The sequence below is a fragment of the Balearica regulorum genome, chromosome 18, assembly GCF_011004875.1.
Source record: "Balearica regulorum gibbericeps isolate bBalReg1 chromosome 18, bBalReg1.pri, whole genome shotgun sequence".
NCBI lineage: Eukaryota > Metazoa > Chordata > Aves > Gruiformes > Gruidae > Balearica > Balearica regulorum.
The window spans coordinates 10240842-10257867 of NC_046201.1; the positions used below are offsets into that span (position 1 = coordinate 10240842).

The following is a 17026-nucleotide window of genomic DNA, read 5'->3' on the forward strand; positions in this document are numbered from 1 at the left end:
CAGGTTTGTGGAGAGAGACCAGCTCCTGCCGGGTTCACAGAAGGAAAGAGGTAATCATTCCATGGCTGCCGCTTTCTGGTCTTACCATGAGCTGTTCAGAATATGCCCAAACGATGTTTTTTCTCTGGTGCCACGGGTTCTGCGCTTGTGATCCAGAGATGTCCGTATGCCTCTGGGATTCCTGTAGCCGAGAATTTGGTGTCTGTGCAGTCTCATGTATAAAACCAATTTTGAGAATTTTATTGTTTCTAAAGTGGCAACTAATTATATAGCAACAGCTATTTTAAAACTTTGAAAACATATGCTTATTGGTTTGTGGCAATAATTATCAGATAGACAATGTAACTCTTAACAGATTTTTTTAATAGCAGGCATGCACATGAAATTCAGCTTTTGGTCAAACAGTTAATTATAGGAGGCTCCAACAAAACCAAAGTTATTCGTATAAAAAAAGGAGGAGAGTTGTGGAGGAACAGACATTCTGACTGCTAACCGAAGTCAGAGGATAATTCTTATTCAACATTTTAATTGTGTTTTTTTTTTAAAGTTCCGGTTGTGCTTGGTTTTGAAAAGTGTAAACAGTCCAGTTACTTGTACCTCCCTTCCCTTGTTACCATCTGCCAGTATATTTAAGGGAAACCTTCTGTACTGTTTTCAAAATATGATTTTGAAATGTTAACTTTCCGTGACCCTGCATTTTTCTTTAACGCTAACGGCTTGTTCCGGTTAAAATATTCTCAAGGGCTTTGGCTTTAGAAAGAAGATGACCTAATTCTCTTTTGAGCCAGAGAGAAGTGCTAGGGAGGCTCAAAGTATAGGGTACTTACACTTGGGATTGTACAGCGTGTGGCGAATTACATTTAATATTTAAAATGTAATAGATAAATTAGAATTGATGCGTCTTATAATGACTTGTGTTTCAAACTATTCTATCAAAGCCTGTAGTGCTCTTTACTGAATATCCAGGGACTGATTTAAAACATTAATAAAAAAATTTTAAGAACTGTTCCTATTAAATCCATATGAAAGAAGCCAATTTTAAAAATCTTGGATAATGGAAAAAGATTATTTAAATATGTGTTCTTGCAGTAACCTCTGCGTGTTCTTGTGAGCTCTCCTTTCTTCCCTTTCTCGCTTAAAAAATATATACGCACATTCACACATGGACATAGAAGTTAGAAAGTCAGAAGATTCTCGTATACTGCAAGATAATCTGAGTTCCAATGTCAATTTGTCTTTAAGTCATTTTGGGGAATTAGTTGGAGAAAGGCTCTATTGTAACTCAGTGGTCAGTGGCTGGTTTTCCATAGTTAAAATTGCTCTGCAGTATATTTAGCAAGAGTAGTTCTTTGTTTTGCTTTTTAAAGAGATTTTCTGAAATGAGCTGTGTGGGGTATCTCAGAAACATTTTGGTGGCAGGATGGTTGCTGAAAGAATTGTGGCTCAAGCATTTGAAGTAATCTGGAAAAACAGGAGATGTCATTCCCTTTGGGATTTGGCATTCTGCAACATCGCCTTGGTTCAAAGGGCACTTTCTCTGTGTAAAAGAATCTTCTAATTATATATCTGGCCCACAATGATGCATATTTCTTATGGCTGCATAAAAAATCCTCTCAGCATATGGAGATCAGAACTATACAATGGTGTTCTTTCTCCAGTTCACAAACCCTGTAGTTTGAGGGGTCGAGATATAATTCTGATATAATTTCATGATTGTTCAACTACACTGCATTTGAAATTTTGTTAAAGCACAGAATGTCCTGTGATTCCCCTCCCCCCCCATAGAGAGTGAAAATTACATTTTAAAATGTTACACAAATTTTAAGTAAAACCTTAAAAAAAAAGCAACCTATTTTGGAAATTAAAAGTTTTCTCCCTGGCCAGTACCAGGATTACAGTATGAGATGCCAAAGAGCTGTAACAATTGGCGTAGCCAGTTCCAAAACTATCCGATGAATGCATATGGATGTTACAGCACCTGACAAAAATTAAAGCCTGTCTATGGCATACGGATGTTAACATTCTGTATGTGCCAAATACATTACACAATTTATGTTTCACCTTCCTCAAAATGGACTCGTTTGCCAGGGATGTTTATGACTGTATGTACCACTTGGAGAAAATATGGGCTTTGAACAGCTGTGTTAGTTCTTACAAATGAAAATGTTGGGACGTTCGTAGATGATGTTCTAAAACATCTGGTTACTTTGACAAATTGTATGCAAATTAATGCATATTTGGGTTGAAGGAACAGGCCTCAAATCCAGTTTTCTTGGTTGACAATTCTAGAGCAAAATACATTTGAAAATAATTTCTGTAATTCTTTTTTTAAAGAAAAAAAAAAAGTGTGAATGGTTATATTACTACTTCTCATAAAACATCACTGACTTCAGTCTTAGAGTTACTGGCCTCCAAAGATTTGGTTCATTAAAAGGAGTGTTGCAAGCAAAAAAAGGGAAACACGGTTTCACTTGTGCTAAAATTTAAACGATATGCAATTTTTTCTGAAGTTACTGGGAAAATAGGCTACTGCCACTTCAGAGCTGTAAATTTGTCGGGATTAGAAATGATCCCAAACCAGTGTTATTTATTGAGCGTAGTGTGGTTTCTTCTGCACGCGTTACAGGAATGTTCTGACTCCATGAGTAGGTCTTTTTCTGTTGAAACGCTTCTATGAAAACTGGAGCCTTGAGCAATTGTCTGTATATAAAAATGCTGATTTTGTCCAAGCCTTTCCGCAGTTATTCACTTAACTTCCATTTGTGGTACGTTAGGCGCAGAAGACTGAATTCTGTTCAGATACTGGGGCTCCAAGGAGACTGACAACCATTAGGGTATGTCAATCTGCTGAACAACTTCAGTACAGGCTCCTCCTTTCTCATCAGGCTTTTACATCTGATCTGTCTTTTCCCCTGGTTCAGGAGGTAAAATCCTTAGAACTTTTAATTTTATCATCAGATGAATGGTCCCTTTGAACATTGTTCATTGTATCATGTATTGCCTATTACTGAAGTACCTACTCATGGCTTAAATGATGTAAAGCCTTGGCAAACCCTATTTTTACTATGTTTAATAAGAACAAGGTCATTCTCAGGCCTTCTCTTAAATTCTTATCCAAAGTTGTCCCAGTTCCAGCACATTAACCTCCCAATTTCCTTTCCCAGTTCTCATGCAGCCCCAGGGAAAGGTAAATGTCACACATTTGATATAGCGTGAATTCTGTGTTCAGCACAGGTGAGGAAGAAATTTGGAAATGCTCTTCTCTGCAAATACTCATGAGCAGTTAAGGTTATAGCTCAGATATTGCCCTCGTAGGTTATCTGGGAGAAAAGGAGTGTTCATCTGAGGAAGAAATACGGATTTAACTTGTTCGTGTAATGTTATGTTGTTATGTTAGAGGTTCTTCCAGTAAAGTTCCTGTGGTCTACACTGGTTATTTGAAAGATGTCCCATTTTTAAATCTGCCAAGCAGCTAGCTGATGGTTTTATCCACACTTGTACTTTCATATAGTTTTAATTCCTTGCTAATGAAAAAATGCTGTCTTCATTATACAGGGCTTTTTTATTATCCTCCTATTCTGTCTGGTTTTGCACAGCTTTGGAACATCCTACGTGTAGCTCTGCTTGCCCTTTTCTTTTGTGCCCATTCTTGCCTTTTCAATCATTTGAATCTACAAGAAAAGCATTAAAGAATTAAGCTACTTCAAAAAATGGTGCGAGATCTGCAAGGTAGTTTAAAAGACAAAAGAAATAGGAGAGAAAATTACAGAGTTAACCATGTACATTTTAAGATCTTTTCCTGAGACTTGACTTGGATGTAACCTGCCTTCTGCTTCTAACTGATGTCTGCTAGTGTAAGGTATTAAGACAAAATACTCCTTCTTTATTGATAAAGGTCTTAAATGCACAGATTGTTTTAAAGGGTAGTATACAATCCTTAAGCAGGTTTTAACTTTTCAGGAAATCTCTCTTCCTTACAGTTGTATATTGTGTAAAGACCTTTCAGAGTAAGGATACAGTTTATACTCGGCACACAGGGAAACCTACCAACCCTACTTCTGGCATATGAAAAAACCACACTCAGCTCAATTCGGGATTCAGTTTACAGCTGGCTTTTACAAATGTTTAAACAATTTTTACTGAGATTTGACTATCATTTTGAAATGCAGCATAATGGAGTAATTTCTTTAAATTGCTTGACCCTTTTAAAGAAATATTTCTGTGTCTGCATTGCCAGTTTGCTGCTTCAACAGTTTGCTTTATAGTGAAGCAGAGGATGTAACTTCCAGGTAGTATGGATTGCTGTGCCTTGTTGTTCACAAATAGGCTAAAGCTTCTGAGAACTAGTTCCGAGTTTTGATGCAAGGCTAAAATGTTTCTTGTTGTTCTGTGCTGATACACCCACAAATGTTGCTGATATAAAATTCAAATTAGATAAAATGTTTAAATAGAGATTCCTCTCTTTTGCTTTCAGGAAGACACTTGTAACACTTCTCATACTGATCTAATTTTTTTTTTATTTTTCTTGATAAGAGGGTCAATCTTCTGAGGGAACTGATTGCGCCTTTGAATGAGCTATCAAAATGCTGTGTCTGAACTTCAGAAAGAAAACCCCCATGAACTGAATAGGCTTACTTATTGCTTGCTTGGCTCAGCAGAAAATGATTTAACACTTGCAACCAAAACTGAAGGAAGTTTGTCCTTCAAAACTGATCTGCCCCCCTCCCTTTCCCACAGCCCCCTTCATTGTAACCCAGTTAAGAAACAGGGGACACCCTTTGACCAACCCCCCTTCCCTCAGCGCCTTGTCTGAGCCCCAGCAGGACTGATAATCCTTCACATCAGAGTCAGGAAAATTCAGAAATCTGATTATGTTCATCCTCGATGGGATATTCTCCTTTGAGGTAGTTTCTGTAACAAAAACACCCAAATTTTTGTTCTCATCCTCGAGGGAAGTCAGTATTTTAAAGGATGAGCCTGGAAACTAAAATTCCTACTTTTCCCAGAAATGAAAAACCATAGCATTAGTAGCGATGTTCGTATAGCTCGTCGCAGTCCTCGTCCCGCTGCTCTGAGGTGCACCATTAGCTGCTTGGGGACCCAGATCCCGCGGGAAAGGGGGATCCTGCAGAGCCTCTGCCTTCCCCTTCCCACACCGCAGGTCCAGGCTTCCAGGCTGGAGCCGAGCAGGGAAGGGCGAGGAGCAGCCGGCCTGGCTCGGAGAAGGCTGAGCCTTGAACACAAGCACCAAAACCTCCTTCTGCCATCTTTTTAAACAGGCTGATTAACATAATAAAGTTAAACTGAGAGTCATTATTTCTGAGTTGTTTTTAATTCTTAACCCGAGTTTACTGTTGGTTTGTGTGGCCTGCACCATGAGCTTGCCTGCATTTTTCAATTACATCAGCTTGTTTAATAAATATTACCTCTTGAACTTCTTGTGTACTCTTTAACTTTCAGAGCCATAACATTATTATTATTATTTGAAGTAAAGTAGGATAATCATAGCTGTTTGGGGATGTTTTATTTCGACAGAAAGAAAATAATGAACCTTTAATGTGGTCTTTTTTCCTACAATGGCAAAACTTTAAAAGTATTAAAACCCCCTTCCTTGAACAAAGATTAATGGCAGTAAAATAGCCATCTTCCTGTCAAATGTTGATAGTGAATTTATTCACTTGACTGGTGTTGGAAGAATATCTTCACAGTGCAGGTGTACACCTCAGGCGGTGAGGGGTAAGTATAATTCTGCGTAGTCGGTGTTTCTGTGTCGCAGCAGGGTTTGTTCCTATGCCTTCATTTGAGGTTCCCTCCGTTGTAGCTCAGATACTCTGCCCAGAGCCTTTTTGACTACATGAAAAAAATCCAGAATGATTCCAGTGCTATGGAGAGTTTTTGTGAGACGTTGCTGAAGGTCTTTGAGGACAACTTGCGGAATGACCGGTAATGTTGTTCTTTTGCTTTTTTATCTTTAACTTCTTTGTAGTCAGATGTATGGCACATCTTTTTTAATATACCTAGATGAAGTATGCCTGACCCATGTACATTTGCTTTAATACAGCTGTTTGGTACAGCAGTACCTTTGGTAAAATGTGCAAGAAAGGAGTGATGGTGGAATACTTTGCATTTCTATAGTTTAATATTGGGCATAATGTGATAAGCACCAGCTTTTATATCATGCAGTAGTGGTGATTTGTATATTGCTGTGCACTTTTCAGTGTAGTTCAGTCTGCATTTTGAAGTATAATTGTCTTTTCAAGGTTTTTCTTTAAAGGTGACTCATTATGCATAATGAGATTAATTTCTCTAAGCCTCATTTATCAAACATGCGCACAATAGCAAATACTCCCTAGAGTGGAAAAACCCCACAACTATTAATAGAATTTTCAATTTTATTTTAATGTTGTTTCTTTTCTCAGCTGTTGAAATAGAAAACATGACCTTAGTTATTCCAGCTGACATGTTGTGTATTGGTTCATTTGGTAATTACCTGTAGTGAGAAGGTGGTGTAACTTCTAATATGTTTTGTGGAATACATTGTTTAGATACTAGAAAATAAATTAATATCTTCTACTAGTGTTAATTTTGTTTTCAGGACCCTGCAAGTTTAAACCAGGCGTGGTGTTAATTAGGTTTTTTCCTTTTGGCTGTAACGGAACGTCCCCCTCTCAGCCAACGAGGATGATTTAGCCAACACACAGAAGTTACCGAGCAACCCTCCTCTGTGTAAATTAGAGTTCTAATTTAAATATGTGTAGGTAGATAGGAAGTTTCTTTCTTTGCTTCTAATTAAAAATAGTGTATATATGTATGCCAAGAAGTGTATTTACATTGTTAAATTATTTTCTTTCACCAGGGTATCTGTACCTCTCCTGACAATGCTGGATCAAATGCTGGCAAATGGCTGTTTTGATATATTTACCATGCAAGAGAAGTAAGTTGTTGGAAGTCTTTTTTGTATATTTTCCACCACGCAACAGGCCTCTTAAATCTTACACTGACTGCTGCTGAATGTTGCTCTAGGTGTGGGCGCGTGGACTCTTAAGCGCGTGTGTATATGGATATAACATTGTGTTTTCATTTTCCTGGAGTGGGGCACTGTGACCAAAAAGTCTTGAAAGGGTCTTGATAAAGTCTGTGACCTTCATTGGTGTAGAAGTGGGTTATTGGCTCCTTGTTTAACAACCAGTACGTTGCTCAAATCCAATTTGCATGTTTCACCTGGCAAAATTGGGCCAGTATCAGATCCATTTAGCTTCTTCCCGTGGCTACCTCCCGAAGCGCATGCTTTTTGGAGTACAGTCATTATTGTTCTGCGAGCCTTTAGCAATGGCAGTGGCCTGTTGTGATGCTGCAAAGTAGATGCCTACAAGCCAGCGTTTCCAAAACCCCGCTGCCTTTGTTACTGTGAATATCACCAAAGAAGTTAATTAAGATCCTAAGAAGAAGAACAAAAAAGGCATGTCTCAGCTTTTCCATACTGAGTTCAGTCTTCTGGAAAGTATTTTGTTCGGGAATGGATAAACATGAATAAGATATTCCAATGTGAAATGCTGCTTTTTTGCAGATGTTTCAGAAGAGAGTGATTTTAATTTCAGTAATATTAAAATATATTCCACAAACCCTCACAGGCAGCATCTTGGCACATCTACAGATATTTGCAGAACTGTACAATCCTACGAGCACGTATACTGGATTTGGAATCTGTTGATTCAAGAATTGCTCACAGCATATACATTTGAAAAGCCTTTATCACGCTAAAAGTTTTAATTGAGTCTATTCTTGTATTTAAATCTCTTAAATCAAATTTGGCCGTCCCTTTTTGAATGGGAATTTAAAATTAGTGAAACACTCACAGATGGAATGAATATTTCTTGTTCAGTTTGGTAATCACGCCAGTGATCTGGGACTTCCACGTAGGCTTCAGTCTTGCCTGCTGGGGAAGATGGTAGATTATGCGTGGAAATCCCGGGTAAAGTCTGTGTCTCCCACGTGGGAGAATTTAGTTCCTGCATGTGGCAGATTTTGGTAATAAAGGTACCTTACGGTCGAGAGGTAATCACGAACAAGTTACTGCGTGTACTTCATGCAGAGCCAAGAGAACCTGACGTACTGGGTTCTGCAGTGCTCCAGGAGCCTGTGTGTGGGTCAGCTGGGCGGATGGGTGAGCCCAAAATTGTATCAAGTGCAATGTTTGCATTTTCTTACTTTGGCGTGTGTCATTTGGATGTAGTTAGGGATGGATAAACCCGGATCCTGGCTCTGAAGCCTGCCTGCCCTTACTCTTGGATGACACCTGCTCTTTTTGCATAGAAGAATATGGACAAGTATGCTGTAAAAATGTAGAAACACAATGCAGAGTAAGCCTGAAAATTGAGGCACTCCGTTTGGTGGCATGAAAAGGCCACGTGTGGGTGCAGTTTCAGATACTTTGATATGAAGCATGCCTGTAATAAGAGCGAGGAGGTGCGCGGTTGTTTTAGAAAACAGTATTACTGCTGGTGAGCAACTTCCATGTCGCTTCGGTTCTGCAGTGCACTTCTTGCTTGTCGCGTAGCAAATGAAAAACTTTTCAGAGAAGCTGGGAATGAAACATTAGCATTCCTTGGGGTGTTTGGCTCCCATTTCATCTCTTTCCCTTGTGTTTTACCACACTGGGCTGAGTGGAGTTTTAGCAAGGCAACTTGGGCTGTAGGATGTCTGGCATCAGGATTATGTCTACACCAGCACTTAATAGTCAACTGTCACATTATAAAATGTATTTGCAAATGCATTTTGAAGTTTCAAATGGATATTGTGCACTATCCTGGACCTTTTTTTTCCTAATAAAACATTAGCAGTCCAGAGCAGGTCATCTCCTACACTGCTTAATTTAAACAGGATTAACAGCTGTCAGCTGAATTAGTTTGACACTCGTTAGGAGCTCAGTGCTCCTGTTAAAGCAAATTGCCACATGGTGTCACTCCTGCCCCGCAGAGGCATAGCCCACGGTGTATTTTCCTGCCCCTTCACACCATGCAGCTCATGAAGTTTAAAATACGCAGTTCGGCATTTCTGACCTAGTTCTGTAGATGGATTTCAGCGTTTGTGAAGCGCTCTGTGGCTCATCTTGTGATCTCTGTGCAGAAGGGCAAGTGGACCACTGGGTGTTTCTCCTCCATTATCGTCCTGTGAATGCTGGTGTTTAAAGTGAGATTGATTTGTCACGTGTGGGTCCTTTTCCTGCCAGGGCCCTGCTGAACCTGCCAGCAGGGAAGCAAAGTGTAAATAGGGTAAATACCTGTACAGCGGGGTTTGAAGTGAATCACTTTAGTATCACCGAGGTAATCAACAGACTGTCAGAAGTGGCTTTTCTTTGTTGTGCTTGGCTTGGTTTGAATCTGTGGTATGAAAAGAAAAGCTCTGCCTCCCATTTTTCAGGCTGTTACTTCCTACTCGTGTGAAGCTGGCATAAACCTGCGTGTCCAGCATCAGAGTTTCCTCCTCCCTTGAACTGGCAGGGATATAGCTACATGATGAGTAGCATTAGAGAACTGTTCCAGGTTAAAAATTCAGCTTGAGGTAGTTCCTAGATCTGTTCTGCTGTGTGCTTACAAATTGTGCCAAAATAAGGAGGGAAGTGGGGGGGTAAACAGTTTCTTCTGGCAGCAGTGCTGGCCTGAAGGTGAAACTGCAGCGTCATTCCCTGCCCTGCGTGCCCTCCCACCCCAAACAGAACCATACTTCTCAGCTGAAATGTCATTTCTTCTCTGTGGCAGCACAACCCAAAACCTCATGATTTCATCTCAGTGTAAATTGCGAATTTGTGAGCTGTATTCATAATAATGTAAGGAGCATTAACTGATCAGAGAGACTGCTGGAGGTAAAGGGCAACGTGCTTAAGAGAGAGCCGTCGTAAGTAAAGCAGAGCATATCGGACTTCTTTAAACTCACTGGTGGCCACTCTGAAAAGGTAGTGGTGACTGTCACCTGGCAGTGGGCAAGGGAAAGAGAGAATGAAGGAGAGTGAACTGGAGCCACTTGCAAGACTGCCGCCGCAGCATTATTTTCTGTCATGGCTCCTGTAGCTGCAGGAGTCATTCTGCAGCTCATCAGAGATGCTCAGCCTGCCAAGCGCCCAGGTAGAGTGCTAGTTCCTTGGAAGGTGCGGTAAGGTTAGTCGAATACTCGGTACCATGTGCACAGAATAGCCTTTGAATGACAAATCAGGATCTAATGCTTTCTGGAATAAAGTAAAAGTGGTGTTTCTTATGTGTCTATATTTTATATATTCAGCAGGAGTGTTCATGCATTGTATATGTGTACTTTTCTGGTGTTCTTACAGTGTTTTAAGGTGGTATGTGTCCCCGCTGATCTCCGACTAAAGGTGCCTATGTATTACATGCTCCTGTGGATTTTTTAAAAGCAATTATACTGCTATTGCATAATAAACCGTAAAGAACATGGTGATGGCTGTCCTCTGGTTTCACCGCCACCCCAGCTGAACTGTTGGAACTCAGTTCACCTTTCGGAGGAAAAAGCCTGCACCTTTTCGCAGTGCCGCGTGCGCCCAGTGTACATAATGTAAAGGCTTTAGACGGATCCCTTTTCCCCAGATGCTGACTCTGTTTCTGCTGGCACTGTGCCCACACAGGAGAAGGAATTTTCTCAATTTCCTTTAAAGAGGCCAAGCTATTTGAGTCATTTGAGATCACACATAGGTTAGGTTTAGTTATTACAAATGCGAAATTGGCAAATGACAGAAAGTGCATCTGTTCTAAACACAAAATGCTGCACATAAGGTTACGTGTATTTAAATTTATTCCAGATGCTCTTGTTCCAATTGGTCTCTTTGTTTCTCTACTTCTCAGCGATGTTCCTGTTGTTCAACCAATTTAAATCACACCTAATTCACTATATTGCCATTGTTCTGTGCTGAAAGCCAGGCATGCATTGCAGGTATTGTAATTAGTTGTCTACACAATGTCTTTGTGTAATTGGCAGTGGGAGGAGGAGAAATTTCACCAAGGTAAGAACAAACACACCTCCTTTTAATATTAAGAGAGCAGATACGCTCTTCCCTCATCTACCCAGACAGATCAACGCCCGTGGACGCAGACTCATTCACGCAGACGTCCGTCATTCTCACCATGCGTCTCCTGCGCGCATCCTTTCCATGCTTATTGTGCTCCTTAACACGTGGAACCGGTGCTGGTGTGACTGCAGGCAGTGGGGGGGGACAAGGAACTTGCCCTTTCAGCACCTGGTGGAGGCGTTTTCAATCGGCGCACCCCCAGCTCTGTGTTTGCAAGCCACTGGCAGCTCTGAAAATGCCTTACGAAGTCTCCTCGTCATCAACATTGAAAACCTGGCAATTTTATTTACTCTCTTAGTGTGGTTTTCTGGACAATACTGAAACAGCTGTAGACAGCATTCTGTAGCTTAATGGTTCCATGGTTTGTTACTCAGTTTTTTTAACCAGGTCAATATTTGCCAGTATATGCCAGTATTTTCTTAAGAATTTTTTAAAAATAATTAGAACCCACTAACTCTTGTCTAGAAAACTATATATAACAACGTGCATTAACATAACAAAACATCTCATCACTCCTATAAACATCTTGTTTTAAATATTCTGTTTTTCAACAGATTACACTACGCAGCTTTTTTGAGTAGTTTTTATCTACAGCTTTGAATCATGGTAGCAGAAACTAAATGTTAGTATTTTTGCTTTCTGCTTTACATACACAATACAGTGAGGTTTCCAAAACATGCAGTGTAAAAGTAATTGTGTGTACTAGACAAATACAAAATAGTTTCTTTTGCATCTATGGCACTTCAGCTTTGAGTGTAGCAAGTAAAAGATTAAATAATTTGCACTGACATAAAAGCAATATTCCCTCTTTACTTTTCTTTAATAGATCCTTGGAATATACTAACAATACTTGTGTTTGTACGAGTGTCTGGGAAAGAGCTGTGAGAATCACATTTCCCAGACTGTGTGGAAAAAGAAAAGAATTTGCTAAATATATTTAAAGATGGCTTCACAACTCGTACCCTTAACAGAACTTAAGCCCTGTGTTTAATTACAGTGTCTGGAATCACTGAAGGAATTTGGGCTGTGAAAGGGCAGAGCATTGAACAACATTCGTCCCATTTTATGTAAAGTTTGGTTGAAGACCATAGGGAACGACCAAGGCACCACAATGATACATAGACTAAATAACGTTTATTTGACTATAGAATATTTTCATTCCTGACACTGTGTTTCTGGTCATACCACACTTTGTTGTAAACACAAGCTGTGGCTGGCTGATTATCATGCGTACGTTCAATCAGTTTGGGTACATGTAGGCCACTCCTCAGCGTACAGGTAGTAGCAATGTAAACAATTAATACTAATTTCTTCCCTTCCCTATTTAAAAGAAAAGGCCCAGTAACGTGGTGGCCAAACTCGCCTGCATCTTTACCAAAGGTCCACTGAAAGCAGGGGGTGCTGCTGTGGAAGAAGCGTGTACTGCTCTGCCTTGTGTCTTTCCTCTCCTTTGAATGTTAATTTGGCATCTTTACAATCATTAAATGTGTTCAAAATTCTACTGAAATCTATTGCTCATCTGTTTTTCTTTCCCATTTTCAGCCATCCCTTTTCAGTGAAGTTATTTACCCTTTGTAAAGAAGAGATCAAACGATCCAAAGACATCCGGAAGCTTCGCTCCAGCATAGGAGTGTGAGTAGATGAAATAAAGTAATCTTTGCTCATAAAAAGGGAAGAACATTTAATTACAGTACGTACCAGATGTAAAAGCTGGGTCCGTTTCAGGTGAGATTTAACCGAAAACTGCACACAAATACGTGTACCATAAGGTGGTGAGAGTTTCATGTACTCCTGGGTGGCTGGGATGAAAACATACGAAGGATCTGATAAAATCAAACTATGTTTAAAATGTTGGTGATATTCTTAAAGATGCAGTGAAGCATTTGCTTTTTGCTTATAGAGAGCTTGACTCGGTCAGTGCAAAATATGTATGATTGATGTTTTACGTGCACTAGAAAGAGCTGAAAACATCTGCAGAATACTTGTCTGGCGTTAGGGTGAAAGCCCTCAGTTCAGGTAGCGGAGATGAGGAGGGAAGAGAAAAAAAGACAAAGCATTGCAAAGCTGAGCAAAGGTTCATTGGCAGAAACTTGGCAAAATTATTGCGGTGTAACGATGTCAAGCAATGATTTTATGGACTTTCATTTCTTTACTGGCAGTATTTTAAGCGTACAGGAAAGCCTAAAATGAGATGTAGCCCATGTTCCTGATTTGGCTTTTGCTCTGGACTGCGTCACCCCAGCACAGCCCACCCTGCACTGCTGCTGTCGCTGTTCAGATGAGGGGCTTAGCGCAGAGACTGGTGCTGCCGCTCAGCAGCTTTAAAACCACGTTTGGACTTGGCAGCGATGTGTGGCATGTCGGGAGCCCTCACGGGTTTCGCTGCACTCCCCTCAGTGTTTGCTTTCCCACAGCACTCAGCACTGAGACTTCCTGCGGCAGCAAGGCTTCCCCTCCCGCCCTTCTTTCTGATACACAGCTTCATTCTCAGCCCCAAAATGGACTTTTGTGGTTATAACACTAGATCTGTTTTTTTTCCTTACGTTTTCTAGGTTTTGTGGCCTGATTCAATTTCAAGGAGACATGAGAGAGAAAGTTTTTTTTCAGTTGTTTCTCCTTCTTTGCCATCCCTTCCCTGTAGTAAGTATGGAACACATTGCATATTATCAAATGTATTGTTCAAAATACTTGACAAGTAAAAAATAATTTGAAGTGCATTAAAGCAGCATTCTTTTTAACGGATATCAATGTCTATAACAGGTTTTACTTCTCAAGGTTCTGCTACCTGCAATGCTGCCACCTGGATCCTTGCAGCACGTACTGCTTTTCCACTTTCTGTCCTTGCGGGTTTAAATTAGAAGCAATTTAGGTGCCTACGTCATTTGTTTCTTTTACACAGCACTCAGCAGGGTGAAGATCTAAGCTCTGTTCACCATTTAGTACTTGAAAGTTCCAATCAGATAAATCACTGTTAGTTTTGCAGTATTTCTGATAGTAGCAACACGGTAGTAGTTCTGGTTCAAAATAAAGATATTCTTTTTTGTCAGGTGTGATGAAAGCTTGTGCAATGCAGAAAGTTTCTCAGAAGTTACCTTTTTCATAGAACTGAAACAGGGCACAAAAATCTGAGCTACTACTGCCGAGCCTGTGTAAGAGCTGATGATATGTGGGACAATTATTCTCTTAGTCCTTTAAAATTTCTGTTGACCTAGTAAGGTCTGGGTTGGTTTTTTTTTTTCACTGTACACGACCTGGGAGCCCCGCCTGGCAGCGGCTGGGAGCGCCAGACGTACAGCAGCTCTCTGTGGCGTTGGGGTTCGATACAGGGGGTCTCACCTGGGAGCTCGGGGCTGTTCCTGTGAGTAAACAAGGACTTGCAGCTGCGCTGCTACATCAGCCATAAAGCTGCAGCTCTACTCGAGTGGCGTAGCAGAAAGGAAGGCTGTCAGAAGTTACTGCAACCCCTGAGTCTTCAAGTGGTTTGAGAATGTGTTGAAGAGCCTGGTGTCTGGCCAACGCAAACCAACGTTGTTTATTCTAACATGGATTACTTTTGCTGATTACTTTTTGATAAGGTTAAAATCATACGGTACTCAGCAAAGTTTGTTACCTCAGATTTTTATTCCAACTGTTTCCATTTGTGTGTACTTGCTATGTGAAGAACCCTTTGCAGGAAGGGCACGGTGTAAGAACCAAAGACAGATCATTTCAATTTCATAGTTTATTGGTATTTTCCATCATAAATATGTTTTGTTTTTACAGATAGGTTGATTTAATTTGGCACTACTACTCCAGAAATAACCCTGTAATTTCTTTGCCTTCCTTTAGTTATCATCAGGCTTTCTGAGGGGACAAAGGGGGAAAAAAAAACACCACCCAACCAAAAAACCAAACAAAGAACAGAATTTGTTGCAATTTTGCTGATTTCCATTTAATACCTTTCTCTGCACTGTACTGCAGAAACCAGCCTAGCAGCTTTTTCTGTATGCACACCAGCATCACTACTAAACAGTGCTCTGGGAAAAATACTTGCAAATTAACTGCTCCGGAACCCAGAGTGTAAAAAGCTAACATTACTCGCATCGTCATCATCTATCTCCCACCAGGTTTTTAAAGAGTTTTGCTGACTCTTACAGTCTCCAGACTGGGAAATCTGTTTTGTGAGCCTATAGCAACTGGAGTTAGAGCCAGACTTTGGCTCAGTGAGTCATTTCAAGAAAAGAAATGTTCCAGTTGGGCCAAACATTTGAATTCATTCCCCGCGGGGGACAGATCTTAATCTGAAATCCTGCAAAAGTACAGTGAAAATATATAGCATGAATTTCCATTAGGTACAGGAACGAGGTCCCTTCCTGCAGGAAATCGCTATCAGAGGCAAGGAGAGGCTGTAGCTCTGAGTAGTAAACAGAGTCCACCATAAAATGATTGTCAGTGGGAGGAACCAGTACCAGCAGTGGCCCGGGGCTCTTCCCTGCAGCACTCTGGATACTTCACGAAGCTTCCTCTGCCTCTTCTCCGCAGATCCGGAAAACAACTGCCAGTCAAGTGTATGAAATGTTGATAACCTACAGCGACGTCGTTGATCCTACCATTATGGATGAGGCTATGACCATACTCAGCGATACCAACTGGTAGGTGAATTTGTTGCCAGATAGTAATAAGCATGGAAATAATTTTTGTACCACTGGAGTTAGTTAAAAAAAAAAAAAAAAAAAGAGTTGATGCCTTTGAAAGCTGATGGCAAGGAAGCTGTAAGAAACGATACTGCAGTTTTAGCTGTTTATTGCTTCTGGGCCAGAAAAGCATTGCTGGGAAGAATTCTTCAGTTCTTTAGAGCTATCTAGTATATTGTCCCACTGGAGGCAGTATGTAGAAAGTCACCACTAGATAAAGTAAAATATCCATATTTTTCTAACAACATAAAAAGGGAGGAGATCTTGGAACTTGTCCATGAAACAGAGAGAGACAGGGCTGTGCAAACAGTCAAACTTCAACTGCACAGACAGTTTCTTGGCATTTAGGAACACTGGCAGGATTTTGGGAGAGGAAGGATCTCTGCAAGCTGGAAAACAACAGAATTAGCAGAACAGCTCAAATCTCCCATGAAATGTAATTACTCAAAATGCTACAAACGTATTCAAGCAAATATTTTGAATTGGAACAGTTTAGCTGTTTCCCAAGCATATGATTCCATGAATTAGCCACTTTTATATAGCATAGGTGGGTTTTTTACCCACTGTTACCTGTAACATTAGCTTCTTCCAGGCACAGGGGGAACAGGGGCTCATTCTTCACACGTGTCCTTTGGGGGCAGGAGGAACGCCTTCCTCAGCACCTTTGAAGTGGGAGGAGGAGGGAATACTCGCCATAATTTTGGCCCTGTTTTGTTCCCTTTTGGCAAATTTTTACCATTGTACATTATAGTCACCTGGAAAAGTTTAGAAAAGACCGCATGCCTCAGCTGTTTGAGGCAATAACAGTTTTAAGGTACTAACAGTTTATTAGTTTTGCTGCCACGTTGAACATTTTTCCTTGTTACAGATGACTCTCCTGGATTATGGGTCCAGCCCAACACCCTGCTTCAAACAGTAGTCAAAGTTAAAACATGAAAATAGATATAAAAAAATACATATTTAATCATTATATTAAATGCTTTTTGTGTCTTCATTGACATTTCATGGAAATAAAATTGACCTAGAGCTGTTCAAAGAACAAACATACCTTCAGGTTGGGGTTTACATATTTTCAGACTGCATGCTTAATATTGAATTTCTATTTTATTTCTGTGGTTGAGCTTAAATAACTTTGTATTTGGGAAAAGAAAACTATGTTTGTCATTGTAAGGGGTGGCTGCTGCTATTTTTCTGAATTTTGCAGTACAAAATTAGAGTAACGGTCTCAGAGTTGAAGAATGGGTTATCAACAATTCTGCCTATTGCTAAAGGGCCTTGC

At 40.3% G+C, this 17026-nt stretch overlaps 2 protein-coding genes across 3 annotated transcripts in view; one reads left to right on the forward strand and one right to left on the reverse strand.

Moving 5' to 3' along the window:
• TBCD (tubulin folding cofactor D) overlaps positions 1–17026 on the forward strand; it is a 130532-nt gene that overhangs the window by 109197 nt on the left and 4309 nt on the right. For both annotated transcript variants that reach the window (XM_075770711.1, XM_075770713.1), the window contains exons 34-38: positions 5822–5943; positions 6857–6934; positions 12617–12706; positions 13627–13714; positions 15596–15705. In XM_075770711.1, coding sequence (XP_075626826.1) covers positions 5822–5943; positions 6857–6934; positions 12617–12706; positions 13627–13714; positions 15596–15705 — 488 coding nt within the window. The remainder of the gene's footprint in view (positions 1–5821; positions 5944–6856; positions 6935–12616; positions 12707–13626; positions 13715–15595; positions 15706–17026) is intronic.
• Positions 15697–17026, reverse strand: part of QTGAL (queuosine-tRNA galactosyltransferase) — a 133453-nt gene continuing 132123 nt past the window's right edge. Inside the window, exons 13-14 of the transcript XR_012838274.1 lie at positions 16318–16502; positions 15697–16136 (exon numbers count right to left, since the gene is read on the reverse strand). The gene's annotated coding sequence lies outside the window, so the exon portion shown is untranslated. The remainder of the gene's footprint in view (positions 16137–16317; positions 16503–17026) is intronic.